This window comes from Cetorhinus maximus, chromosome 9 (assembly GCF_964194155.1).
Source record: "Cetorhinus maximus chromosome 9, sCetMax3.hap1.1, whole genome shotgun sequence".
Lineage (NCBI taxonomy): Eukaryota > Metazoa > Chordata > Chondrichthyes > Lamniformes > Cetorhinidae > Cetorhinus > Cetorhinus maximus.
The window spans coordinates 11,368,777-11,383,681 of NC_135887.1; the positions used below are offsets into that span (position 1 = coordinate 11,368,777).

The following is a 14,905-nucleotide window of genomic DNA, read 5'->3' on the forward strand; positions in this document are numbered from 1 at the left end:
TAATATTTGCTCATGTACCCATCTCTCCAAGGACAGTAAGGATACAGTTTCGAGGCAGTCATTTCTGTTAGACTGCTGAAAGACAAGTCTGCCCTATAAAACTCTAAAGCTATAATCACTATAAATTATTTTTCTTGAATTAATCTAATACATATAGGCGCTGGTGTCAATTCAATGCTAAAAAGTGTTATTTTGTGAACAAAGACTGAAACTAAATGTTCTGCTTACCTTCTGTATCATCCCAATGGAATGCAATTATAGAAATAAAACTCAGTGAGTGCAAGATATTTCTATTTTCCACTGCAATGCATCTTCAACTATTACTATTTTAAAACTACTCAAGAATTCTCTGATTAACTGTCCAAAGCCACTGTCTCCATTTCATGGGGGGAAAAAAAACATTCTGCAGCTTTTCACCTCAACAATAAAGCTGGAACCAAGCTTATAGTAACAGAACAAAACAAAAAACAAAGTTCCAGCTTGTTTTAAGTTAATGAAGAGTATGAATCTCAATTAACTACATAAAACACTGGGGAATCATTCGAGTGTCTTATTGTAAATGTCAAAATCCAATAGAGTTAGGAAATAATCTATCTCATAAGGAGAGCAAAGATAATTCTACCTGCTGCTGATGAGCCTCTTTACCTTATCAAAACTGGGATGGGAACGGAGGTCTAAGGGACAAATTCCAACTTTAGAGACAGCTCATGTGCACTTAAAGTTTGGCCTCCCCACTGACCCATCAAACTTCTTGGAATGGATGCCCATATTCCACTGCTGTACATTTTAGCTGCTGCTGACTGGCATAATTATATTGTAAATGGTAAGCCCTCATCACACAGACACCTGAGGATTTAGCGGGACTCTTGCTAAGTCAAATAAAATGAATAAAATTTATCTACATTTAATTCTTGCTCGAGATTGCTTGCATATATATATTTATTCATTTCAAATAAACTCACAGCTTTATAAATATCCTTGGGAACAAAGTTTAGAATGGAATAGCATGTTGGGACCCAAGCTCTCTACCTGGATAGAGCATCATGTTTTCAAAATAATGTTGAGCAACGAAGACAATAATCCCTACTTTTGCCAGAGAGATTTCTAATCTGAATATTAAAGATGTAAAAAAACATACAATGGAAACTCAGAAATTTCTTCTACAGGGAGGATGCAAAACTCAGTTTAGAATCCAGTGACAGCCTTACCGTAAGGGGAGTGAGAGACATGAATATCATCAAGCTACTCCAGATCTTCTCTATTTCCTTCATCAGTAGCTGGAGTTTCTCATTGCATACTGCGGTCGCTTTAATTCCAAGCTCAACACGCTTGGTTACTCGATACACTTCTATCACCCCTGTTAAAATAAACAGTGTTCACTGGTGTATAAAATTTACTTCCAAGACAAGAATTTAATACTGCTCAATATTTTTTAACTAAATTATTATTTTTTTTTAAAAAGTGCTAATTTTCATTTAGTGAAGAAAGTTAATTTTACGATTTCTTCCCTTCTAAAAGTCTCCTAATCCCTGCTTTATTTTAAGTAATGTTAAAACAGTCTACAGGAATCTAGATGATGCAATCACCACAGAAGTTTTTTTTTAAAAAAGGAAGGAAATGGTAAGGCTCTAGATAACATTTTCAGAAACTCACTATAGGGAAGAATATACTTTCAGGTTCTTTCACGGCCGTGGAGAAGTTGCAATACAGGCTGACCAGGATAATTCCAGGGATGAAGGAGCTGGTTATGAGGAATATCAGTGAGAAGAGCACTTGCCAATTGTTAAGACAGGGTATTTTAGGAGCCAGCTGGTCTTTCAGGCTCCATCGCTAGATTCAGCTAATTCCTGGCTGCATACACACATGCCCCATAACAGACAGTTGTTGTCTTGTCCCACAGGTTAGAGATATTAGGTCTGGATTCGCTTAAACGGATTAGCGGGGAGGAGAGATTTAATAGATGTTGAAAATAGTAAAAGTAATAGACATGGTAAACTAAGATAGATGATTTTCATTGGTAAGTAAACAAAAAACATCAGACTTTGATCACTAGATACACAAAAGTGGACAGTAGAAGGAACATTATTCGTAGAGTTATACTGGCATGTGGAACATTGTGTCACGTGGTGATCGATGTTAAATCGATTATAACATTTAAAAATGTAAAAGAAAAATATAAAAGGGTATAGGGAGAAAACACAAACGTGATTGTAAAAAATCAGTCCCCAAGAGCAACTTAAATTCAACACAGGCAACAAGAGTCCAATGGCCTCTTCCTGTGTTAAAACCTATATAAATAAATGAGTAAAACCCAAGAACTGGAGCAAACATTACCTCAAAATTCAAAAGAATATCTCTCAGATAGCTATACAATTATTAGAACACAGTATTATTGATAGCCATCCGAAGGATATAGTAATGGTCAATATGGTTTTAGAAATAGGTCACGTCTGATGGCTCATTGTGGCAAAACTACTGATAATTGTAGGAGGGATAGTTGGTTTGCAGATGTGAGTCAGTCCTTTCAGTTTGGTCTCTCACCAGCACTTTAATTTTAATCAACAATCTGTTTTTAAAGTAGTGGCAATCTGTGCCTCTCAGCCACCTAACAAAATAGCCAGTTTCCACCTAATTACTGTAATAACTAGTCTTGGAGTGGACAAGCACTTCCCAAATTCAAGTTTGAATTTAAGTGTCAGCAAGCAGAGCACTTGGTGGTACAAGTTAGGGCCTTACGTGCTGAGGTTCTACCTGTCCCCGGTGTTGCAAAGGATGGGTCTGGCCACGCTGCCGCGGAACGCTCCAAGTAGTTGGACCGTGCCGTACCACCTGTCCCTCGTGGAAAAATTTATGTAGAGAAACGCCTTTGACCACAAGTCCATTAGGCAGTGGTCGGCACGGTAACGTCTTAGAGGCCCTGCGGGAAAAGAAGAGGGTGGATCCTGTGGGATGGTTCCCCGAGCAGACTGTCAAAGTCATTTGGCAGGATGCCTCATCGCCAGAACTTTCCAACAAGTACCAAGATGTAGCTTGGCTGGTGGTGAGAAAGGCTCTCCCCGTCAGATCCTTCCAACACGGCAGGAGTCTCACACCCTCTGCACGTTGCCCTTGTGGTGGGGACGTGACCGTTGTTCACCTCCTTGTGGATTGTGCCTTTGCAAAGAAGGCCTGGAGAGAAATGCAGTGGTTTCTGTCGAGGTTCATCCCGAGCAGTTCTGTGGCACAGGACTCTGTGCTCTACAGGCTGTTCCCAGGGACACACACCGAGACAAACATCAACTGCAGCTGGAGGATCATCAACTCGGTGAAAGACGCTCTTTGGTCTGCCCGAAACTTGTTGGTCTTCCAGCGCAAAGAGTTGTCCCCGACTGAGTGTTGCAGACTGGCACATTCCAAGGTCCAGGACTACGTGCTGAGGGACGCACTAAAGCTTGGGGCAGCCGCTGCAAAGGCGCAATGGGGAAAGGTCATCGTCTAAGACCTTTCTGCCACAGTGCACCGAGGGGCTGGGAATTGTTTAGAGCCCCTCGGGCTTTACAGCTCACAATTAATGTATACACTGAATACTAATTGTATTATAATTTTATTGAAGCAACAATGATGTATGTTGATAACTCCAATACCATTGTCTGATTGTCTGCATTGACCATATTGAAATGATTGTAATATTCATTGACTGTATTGGTGCACCTCGTGATCCATGTGTAAAAGTTGAATCTGATTGTACTTTTTGTGATGGCGATTTTGAAATGTTTTGTAATGTTTTCCAGATATTTTATGAATAAAGTATATTTTTAAAAAAAGTTAGGGCTTTACAGACACAAGGCCACCAACTATCAGACAAGTGTTATCTTTCCCTGTCTCCATGTTGCTAACTTGTGTTGGTCCATGGAAGTTTAGATGCTGGATAACTTCAGGAACTTCTTGGCAGCTTTGAAGAGCTTTTAGGTGCTCAAGTGATCATGCTGCAGAAAGTCTGTAAGATGAGCTGGTTCCTGTAACGACTGGTCTTACAGTCAGCTCAGTGACACTAATTTGGATTTAATATCAAACAGTGTTGGTGGGCTGTGCAGTTGCTGACAGTTGTTACAGTAACCAGATAGAAAATTCTGTTATTCTTAGACAGGCTGAGAGGCAGAATAGTTTGAATTATGCTGCTGATTAAAACTGAAGTGCCCAGGAAGGACTGACAGTTCAAGGGAAACTGACAGGGAATGGTGTGCTAAGAAGGTGAAAATCAGAGGACTTGATGTGGTATAACACACTGTGGCAAATCACTCGCACTAGATATGCCTTCCCAATCTACAAAAATTTTCAGGAGGGAAGTAAACTAGCAGACAAATGCTTTCAGTTCTGGACAGTTCTGATACAAGGCTTGCAAATTAAGATTGAGGGTCATTGATAAGCAAATTAGCTATTTTCATAGAGTCTGAGCAGTAGAAAGCAGAAGACAACAATAAACTGAAAAAGCTTCTGCTAAGCCTTTACTTAGAATTCTGTACAGTCTATTCCCAAGACAGGTGGGAAAGTATGTTATCAAGAGGAGGTAAAGAGTCTACAAAGGGGAATGGATAGGTTAAGTGAATGGGCAAAACTTTGGCTTTTGGAGAATAATGTGGGAAAATGTGAATTTGTCCACTTTGGCAGGAAGAATAGAAAAGCAGTAAAATATTTAACAAATGGAGAGATTTTACAGAACTCAGTGGCACAGGGGTATATGGGTGTCCTGATCATGAATCACAAAATGTTATAATGTAGGTACAGCAAGTGCTTAGGGAGGCAAATGGAATGTTAGTATTGCAAGGGGGATGGAATATAAAAGTAGGGAAGTTTTACTGCAGCTGTACAGGGTCTTAGTGAGACCACACCTGGAGTGTGGTGTACAGTTTTGGTCTCATTATTTAGAAAAGGATACTATTGGGTTAGAAGCAGTTCTGAGAAGGTTCATTTGACTCATTCCTGGGATGAAAGGATTATAAAGAACAGGTCGGGCCTGTACCCATTAGAGTTTAGAAGAGTGAGAGGTGACCTTATTGAAACAAATAAGATCCTGAGGAGACTTGATAGGGTGGATACCGGGAGCATGTTTCCTCTTGTGAGCAAGTGTAGAACTCGGGGACACAGTTTCTCTCAGAGGGTCATTAGTCTGTGCAATTCTCTTCCTGAGAAAGCAGTGGAGGCTGGGTCATTGAATTTATTCAAGGTTGTCAGATAGTTTTTGTTAGACAAGAGAGTAAGAGAGTCAAGGGTTATTGGGGGTGGGGGGGGGGGGGGGGGGAGGTAGGCAGGAAAGAGGAGTTGAGACCACAACCAGATCAGCCATGATCTTATTGAATGGTGGAGAAGGCTCAAAGGGCCGAAATGCCCTACTCCTGCTCCTATGTCCCTATGCCCCTTTATACGGGTCACTGCTATTTACACTATCCATTAGCGTCATGGAGGGAAGTACCTTGTTATTATCATAAAATTTGCTTCTGAGACCAAGCTTCATGGTCAGATTACAGGTGTGAAGTGATTGAGGATATTCAAAAGAACCTTGGCAAACAAAGTGGATAGTCTAAAGAATGACAGATCAATTTTAATGCAATAAATATAATATAAAATCATGGCACAGAAACATGTACAGCATGAATAAATGGCCATTAGCAAAAGCGGAAAAGGATTTTGGAGCAATCATCTGGTGAACCAGTATAAAGTACAGAGAGGAATCTCAAGGACATTTGATTAAATGTTATTTCAACTTCGTCTAAGTCAATAGCAAGGCCATTTGTGGTGTTAAGAGCAAACTACCTTCAAAGAAACACAGAACCTTTGAAGAATGTCAAAGATAATTCTACAAATTAAACATAGAAAAGATAGAAAATAGGAATAGGAGTAGGTCATTCGGTCCTTCGAATCTGCTAAGCCATCCAATATGATTATGGCTGATCCTCCATCTCAACGCCATACTCCCGCTCTCTCCCCATACCCCCTGACACCTTTAGAGTCCAGAAGTCCATTTCCTGTTTAAATATATTCAGTGGCTTGGCCTCCACAGACTTCTGTGGTAAAAAATTACACAGGTTCACCACCCTCTCAGTGAGGTTTCTCCTCATCTCAGTCTTAAATGGCCTACCCCGCATCCTGAGACTGTGATTCCCTTGTTCTAAACTCCACCCCCCAACCCCCAGCCAAAAGGAATGTCATCCCTGCATCCAGTCTGTCCATCCCTGTCAGAATTTTATACGTTTCAGTGAGATCCCCTCTCATTCTTCTAATCTCCAGTGCATACAGGCCCAGTCAGCCCAACCTCTCCTCATATGACAATCCTGCCACCCCAAGAATCAGTCTGGTGAACCTTCACTGCACTCCTTCTATGGCAAGTATATCCTTTCTTAGGTAAGGAGGTCTTCTGAGTTACATGGAACAGCTTTTTGAAATGAGCTTATTTTCATTATAGAAAAGATAATTAAGAGGGAACATGATTCTGGCCTTGAAAACACAATGAAGCATTAAGATGGAAGTTACTTAAGTTATGATTACATAACTGCAAAACACAAGAACAAAATTAATGAGCAAAACTATTGATTAAAATGATTATTTCTCCCCATAGCAGATGATCTGCAAAACAGAATCTGAACAGGTCAGTTAATTATAATTGATCAACCTTTTTTCTTTTAAAAAAAGTAGTTGGATCTACAACAAAAATAAAAATACCTGGAAAAACTCAACAGGTCTGACAGCATCTGTGGAGAGGAACACAGTTAACGTTTCGAGTCCGTATGACTCTTCAACAGAACTAAGGAAAAATAGAAAAGAGGTGAAATATAAGCTGGTTTAAGGGGGGGATGGGACAAGTAGAGCTGGATAGAGGGCCAGTGATAGGTGGAGATAGCCAAAAGATGTCACAGACAAAAGGACAAAGAGGTGTTGAAGGTGGTGATATTATCTAAGGAATGTGCTAATAGGTGACATTAAGGGTAGAAAGCAGGACGAGCAAGGTACAGATAGCCCTAGTGGGGGTGGGGTGGGAGGAAGGGATCGAAATAGGCTAAAAGGTAGAGATAAAACAATGGATGGAAATACATTTAAAAATAATGGAAATAGGTGGGAAAAGAAAAATCTGTAAAAATTATTGGAAAAAAAGGGGATCGGAAAGGGGGTGGGGATGGAGGAGAGAGTTCATGATCTAAAATTGTTGAACTCAATATTCAGTCCGGAAGGCTGTAAAGTGCCTAGTTGGAAGATGAGGTGCTGTTGGATCTACATTTGGTTAAAAGCAGAACTAAAAATAGGTGATGATTATTGTGAAGATGGATGTTATTTTTTTGATACTTTTGGGTATATGGTGGTATTCTGCAAAGAAGGGTGTGAGAGAGAGAGACTGTGTGTGTGTTTAATTAAACTGGGGGGAGGACAAATTGTCTGTGGGAGCAGAGAAATGAAAGGTAAAGGTGCCAGATGCATGCATTCGTAATAAGAAGCTCAAGTGAAGTTGAATGTCCAAGTAAATAAGTTAGGTTTTAAAATTCGCATTAGATAATAGGTAAGGACTTGACTTTTTAGCTGTTAAATTTCAAAGGGAGTTTAGCAGTGACAAGGGACTTTCACAACTTACAAAGGTTTCATAAGTAAACAAGGGAAAGTTATTAAATTTTATTTTACCTGAAAGTGGAGGCAATAGAAAGACATGAAAGGTTTTTATATTTTGGAACAATCAAGTTCAAAGCGGTGCTTAGAACAATGGAGTCTAAGATCAAAGGGGTAAAGGATATTTAAGGAAAGATGTTTAGTTGAGTTATATTAGCTGTGTAGGGGAGATGTCCTGAGGCTAACTCTGAGCTGAGAAAAGTTGTGAATTTGAAGTAGCCATCCGGTTTCAAGCCATAAAAGTCTTTGTATCAGAAATCAGTCTGTTCCTTTCCTTTTGAATTTCCACAGCAGAGTGGAAGAGAGAAGTCGTGTGGTATATCTTTGCTAAAGTGATAGCAGTTTTGCCTTGGGTAACATTATTGGATTTTTATGGTTGAAAATCTATAAAGGAAGCTGTTGCCAAATAGCTTACTTGTGTATTCTGACCAAGTGGGGTTTTTGGGAATGTTTTGTAAGTCTGTTTTAACTGTACAATTTTAATCTTGTGTGTTTTAAATTCTTTCCTTCTCATTAGTAAATCTTTTAATTTTAAAATCCTAAAATTGTTACTGAGATTCTGTGCTTCTGGGAATAGTAGCTTTCCCCTCGTTTTCAAAATGTAAAAAAAAAAGTTATGATCAGTAAGACAAGTTTCCCGCTGGGATCTGGCTTGCTCAGAGAATAACATCGGCTGTGGTCGCAACATTATATGTTCTATGAAATAAAATGGGTTTTTTATAAAATGGACAGAAACCTGGTGAAACCAAAGAAATGACACCAATGAAATGCATCTGCCAATGCCAGATCAATATTTTAGATAGTCGTTTGGTTGTACAGAACTTGATATTACTGATACTCAGCAATTTCAGCAACAATCAATATTTTAGGTTAGACTAACATCCTTAAGTCACCGTAGGTTAACCTTAGAGAAGCGGTGTCCAAACGTATATCTTAGCGGCTGAATATAAGTGCAACACGGAGCCTCAGAGGGCCAAATATAAAGTTTAACATCATGTTCTCAGTAATTTGCATATTCCTCAGGTTGCAAATATTAACGTTGCAATTCACCTACCAATGAAAAGTAAGCATCAAAAAACAATGAATAAAAAAAAAGTGTAAATAGGACTAAGCTGTCTGGGTTTCCAAGGCCGGATTTGCAGTGGGGCTTGGGGGGCGGGTGGGGGGGGTAAGCCCTGCCTTAGAGGATCAATGAGAAATTTTGCAGTCCATTATCTTTAGGAAATGTCAAGTGCAGTTTTTTCACCTCCCTCATGGGTAAGTAAATTGGATGATCCAAACCGTACATGGTCTGTTGGAAGGAAAATATTTAATGGGTCCATTTCTAATTCCACATTTATGTATAAGATTGTGTTTTACTGTTATGACAAGTGCACCAATGCATTTATCATGAATTGCTATGTTCCACCATCAGCATCTTCACAGATAAAGAACCTCGAGATCCATTTAATTATTTGCCAACAGGTATCCTCAAACTAGATGTGTAAAATGCTGTGAATCTATGCAGCAAAGTGAAAATGTAAACACAAACTACAGGGTAGATCCACCCCCTTTTAAATGGCTGGCAAACAATGCTCCATTAGTTATCATGAATAGATTATTTGTAGGTGAGCCAAATAGTTACAAAATAATATTTTCCTAATTAATCAGTGCTTATAGCACAGCCCGCTTGGCATATTCTCATGTATCTGAGAATGCTCTAGGATGATTTTGTTTCGACACATAGTATAAACATGTCATTTTGACTAAGGTTTGTAATCATGGTAGCTTAAAAAAAAGACTCTACGCTTATTATGTTAAATATTGTGACATCTATATAACCAACATTCATATTACAGTACAACATTTGCACACAATGCTACTAAGTGGAAGCACTTACAACTTAATTTACTATTTCCTGCGACTCTACAAATAAGAAAACTTATGACTCAACATTTACAGGGATGAATACTTTATCTAAATAAGCTAACTACATATACTAAACCATACAGAGCACAGGTCTCAGGTTTGATTGTCAGTCTGACTTGAGTTCCCAGATATTAACTGGTATAGCAATTGGCCCACTGCAAGTAATTGGGTCATAGCCTGCCTGGACTTAGGAGGGGAAATACCAGCCAATGCTTCTGCTCGTCACTTTCACTCAGTGAAAAATGCATATGGACAGGTGATGGGTGGAGAGAGGATTATGCATGGCTATGATGTCCCATGCACACAAACATCCTTCTGGTAGACTCGTGCATAAAGAAATTGAACAAGACAATGAAAGGCTTCCAGTGGCTATGGAACAATTTCCTACTAACATTCAGTGGAATGGGGAAAGGGGGAGGTAACTGGGGGAAGTAGTACTAATGATATGAATTAATTATTTAGATAACGCACTACAAGATGCTGAATTTGGATTGAGAAGTGTTGCCCGTTAACTTTATATGAATACCATTTTGTTAAAATTACTTACATTAAAAATACTTGTAGCATTTGCTAAATTGTATGAAGGCCCTTGTGATTTTCAAAATACACAAGTAGTTTCCCTTCACATAACACCAGCAAAAAACATTTTTTGCAAACTCTAATGAAGCATGTCAAAAGCAGAATTCAGAATATGCATCATGAAAAAGCATTTAATATCAGATGAAATTCAAATTATTAGATCCTGCCTGCAATTCGACATGCCTCAGGGTCCAGATCACAAGCAGCAACAGAAGCTTGAAGAGAAGTTGGGCTCTTCCTAATCGGGGGTAGGGAAGGTAGGAGAGAATAGTCAAATTTACTGAGCTGATGGTTTAACAGTAATACCCATAAAAGCCTGAGGGGCCTGTCATCTGCTCACTCTCGACCATGAACTATTGAGCATGATTTCAAAAGTGTACATGTGGAGACCAGAGAAAGGAATAAAAAGTATGATGTGAAGTTTTCAAGAAAGTAACATTTTGTTCTGATACAGAAATATTACTGACATCATCTTTCCTGGAGGACAAAAATGATCCAGTGTCTTGTAAGTGCATCACCACATAAACAGAAACCCCCCCGACTCTAACAAAACAATTTCAATTAACAGTTGCTGCTATTTATTCCATACCCAAGAGGTATTCCATGCCTTGTGTTGACTGGATGACTTCACTACACACAGTTGAACTGCTGATTCCATTCAAGGTATCACTGGCCTTCTGGATTACCTAAAAAATAATGTTTGTAGTGCCCTATAAGATATTTATAATGAAAATATAAAGACTAGAAGAATTAAACAAAGTATTAACAAACCGGTATACCGTTGATGGGCAAATAAACAGGGTCCTTATATCAAATGCCTAAATCACAAATTGTAGCAATGTGCATGATGTATTTAAAACTTCTTCCAGATTGAGAGTTTACTGCCCTGATGAATCTTTCAACAAGAGTTTGCATTTATATAGCACCTTTAATGTAGGAGAACATCCCAAGGGCTTCACAGGAGCACAATCAGACAAAAATTGACACCGACCAGTGAATGGATGTTAGGATGGGTGACTAAAAGCTTGCGAATTTGATTTTAAGGAGCATCTTAAAAGAGGTTAGAGGAGTGGCAAGACACAGTGACTTAGGGGAAGGAATTCCTGAACTTACAGCTAAGACAGCTGAAGGCATGGCTGTCAATGGAAGGGGGTAGGGGGTGGGAAATGCACAAGTGGCAAAAGTTGGAGGAATGCAGAGTATTTGGAAGGTTGAAGGGTAGAGGTGGCCCCCAAGAGGGAGAGGCAAGGTCATGCAGGGATTTTAAGCACAAGGATGAGAGCCTTAAAATTGGACCAAGAGCCAATGTAAGTCGCAAGCACGTTGGGTGATGTGTGAATGGGACCTGGTGAGAGCTAGAATATAGGCAGCAGAGATTTGGGTGAGATCAAATTTATGGAGAATAGGAGGCAGGCGCAGAAGTATTGCAATAGCCAAGTCTGATGGTAACTAAAGCATGGATAGGGATTTCAGCCTCAGGTGGGCTGAGGGATGGTGGAGACAAGTTAGGTAGGTGGAAGTAGGTGGTCTTTTTAATGGAAGGACTATAGAGTCTGAAGCTCAAGCTCAAATAAGATGTCAAGTTTGTGACCAGTCTGATACAACCTGAGACAGTGATCAGAGAGGAAGTTGGAATCGGTGGCTAGGTAGCAGAGCTTGTGGTGGAGAGCCAAAGACAAAAGTTTCATTCTCTATGTTGTCCTTAATACCCCTATGACTTCAAACACAGCGAAAAAAGATTTTTCTATTGCTACCAGTTATCATTACTCCCTTCTCTAGTGACATGTTAGCTATTCTGGTAGTATCTTTCATTGCTTTAAGCTGAGCTCAATATCTATCCCTTTTCTCCTGTGAAATATTTTTAAGTATGATTTGACATTAACATGATGTGTTAGTCAATCTGACTTGTTTTTACTATATGCCCTTATTCTAATTCTAGAGATATACATAGCTTCCCTTTGCATTAACAGCCACTCAGAACTTTTAACAGAAAGTGGATTTTGATTGATTCACATGTCTCGTTCACTCAAAATCAATCAATCAGCAACCTTTACATTTTCTCATCCCCTGGGAATTCTTTCTGTGTAATGGATGGGTGTGAGGCTTATGATTTGAAACCACAAAGCATTATAACTGATCCATCCTTCTGAATTTTAAAAATTGAAGTGGATTAGGTCTAAATAAATAATAATGCTTAATGGGAATACAGGTGCAGACTTTATTCAACTTCTGAGAAAAAGGGAAATTATTCAAAACTGTTACAATTGAGTTAAATCAGTCTGCTTGATTATTTTGATTTCCCAATGATTGAGTAACATTTTTAGAGCACATACAACCTTAACCTACTGAGACTTTATTGTGTGCAAACTGTCTGCTGCCTTTGCTTACGAGACAACATTTCAAAGTAATACATTGGTCGTAAAGCATTTTAGGTTGTCATGAGGATGTGAAAGACATTATATAAATGCAAGGCGTTTTTTTCAGTAGAACAATAAAAAATCTATTTTATATTAAAATTACGAAAAGGTACATGTTAATCCAAAGCTAAAAGTCTAAATTTTGAATTAAAGAAATTGTTTTAGTTGCCAGAGTGTCTGATATCTTCAGAAACCCAGCATAATGCTCAAGAGTCTCCAAACCAAACCATCTAGAAAATCAAACAGTTTGAACTGCCGTTTACAAAAGTAGAATACTGCAGATGCTGGATATCTGAAATGAAAACAGAAAATGCTGCCAATGCTCAGCATGACAGGCAGCATTTGTGCAGAGAGAAACAAGAGTTAACATTTCAGGTCGATGGTCTTTCATCAGAACTCTCAGCAGATGCTTTCTGATCTACTGAGTATTTAGTATTTTCTGTTTTTTATTTCAGATTTCTGTTTGTCTGACATGCAGTACACTCTTTCCCTAAAAGAAAACATCCCTTTTATCTTGGTTCAGAGAGGTTAGGTGTTGATTACAACAAAGATTTATACTGTTGGTGTGCACCTGATACTGCTGGTGTTCATCCAGCTAAAACTAAGTAACCTCATGAGCATTGGTAATCTTCTTGTTTCTTGTTCCATTAGGGCATACTACCTACAGCATTAACTTGCAGGTTTATCTGGAGCAGAGTGGGAATAATCCCAGCATGCTATTCCTCCACATGCTATTCTAGGTGGACTAACAGCCCTGGAGTATTGCAGACCTGCCTTTACTGGGTCTCAAATTACCAAGCTTGCTAACAGAGGCTTGATTTGGTTCTGATTCCTTAGCAGTCATGTTATTTTGGAGCCACCTCAAAGCCAAAGAGAGGTTAAAAAGACAAAACACTAAATGATACCCCTGTTACACATTTATTTTTGTTCATTATGATCAAGACTCAACTGTGGAAGCAAACCAATATCAGATACGTTTACTTAGCATCTCTTGTGGACACAGAACAAGGGACAAGAATAATACTCTAGCAGCAAAATACCACAGATGCTGAGATCTGAAAAGTGCTCAAAAAACTCAGCAGGTCTGGCAGCATCTGTGGAGAGAGAAACAGAGTTAACGTTTCAAGTCCAATATAGCTCTTCATCGGAACCGAAGAAGTCACGTTGGACTCGAAATGTTAAGAATATTCTGACTGGCAGCTTTCCAATCGACAATTTTAATAGCAATTTAAGAATTGTCCAGCATTACACCTTTGTCACAACTAAAACAAGCTGCAGTCACATAACAGATGCTTGCTAAACATTTCAGAATATGTAGAACTAACATAATCACTGCATTTGCCAGCTTAAATTGGGAAATTAAATATCACACCCAGTTTCAATCACAGTTCTTAATCTGAAATAAATCCTTATCTGAATTTTTAAAAATTCATTCACAGGATGTGGGATTTCACTTTCGTGCCCATCCCTAGTTGCTCTTGAGAAGGTGGCGGTGAGCTGCCCTCTTGAACTGCTGCAGCCCATGTGGTGTAGGTACACCCACAGTGCTGTTAGGGAGGGCGTTCCTGGATTTTGGCCCAGCGACAGTGAAGGAACTAAGGAACATTGATGGGGTCTAAGGTGACCCGAGCTGTCGTGAGACTGAACTGCTGATTTGACATTGCTAGGTGTAACGAGCAGTTCACACTCACTAAAACCCTCATTATACGTGGCTGCAAATTGTGTTCCCTTAGAAACAGCTCCATGCATTCATCGAGCTCCAGTCCCCAGCCACACACTCAGAACATACAGTTCTTTTTGAACTCTGCTTACTTTTGCAAATCATGCTGAAAGACCAGCAGAGAATCAATTTACATTTTATACCAGCCCAATGCCCCAGTGGCATTAAACTCCCTGTGTGCAAATGGAATGGGAGGTTCTCCCTGCAGGGATCTTATACTATATTGTCTTAAAGACAGCTTATAGACAATTCAGAGTTATAAAGTCACTTTTACATTGTTGTAAACTGATCTAAAAAGTGAATATGCAACCGCATCCCTAGTCAATTAGCAGCAAGTTCAGACTCAGGTACAGGTAAACCAAGCCCATATACTTCTGAAAATGACTTACGATTCTGCTGTGGCATACCATTGCAATACAACGCTAAATAAAATGTTGAAGGCTTCACCTGTAATGCACTTTCTAAACATCTTTGCCATTCATAAGCGTAGCGTTCATTCTCCTGAAACAGACAATAAAAGCAATTCACCAATCATAATCTGAAACTAATCCACCTTCCATATGCATTGTACTAAAATGTGTGTAGCTTTGGGTGGTCAAACTGAAATATTAATTGAGCAATTATTACAGTACCAGCTAGAATCGCCTAAATA

At 39.2% G+C, this 14,905-nt stretch overlaps 1 protein-coding gene across 4 annotated transcripts in view; it reads right to left on the minus strand.

Moving 5' to 3' along the window:
* synrg (synergin, gamma) overlaps positions 1-14,905 on the minus strand; it is a 129,881-nt gene that overhangs the window by 31,403 nt on the left and 83,573 nt on the right. For all 4 annotated transcript variants that reach the window (XM_078548036.1, XM_078548034.1, XM_078548038.1 and 1 more), the window contains 3 exons: positions 14,701-14,754; positions 10,706-10,802; positions 1,209-1,357 (listed from right to left, as the gene is read on the minus strand). In XM_078548036.1, coding sequence (XP_078404162.1) covers positions 1,209-1,357; positions 10,706-10,802; positions 14,701-14,754 — 300 coding nt within the window. The remainder of the gene's footprint in view (positions 1-1,208; positions 1,358-10,705; positions 10,803-14,700; positions 14,755-14,905) is intronic.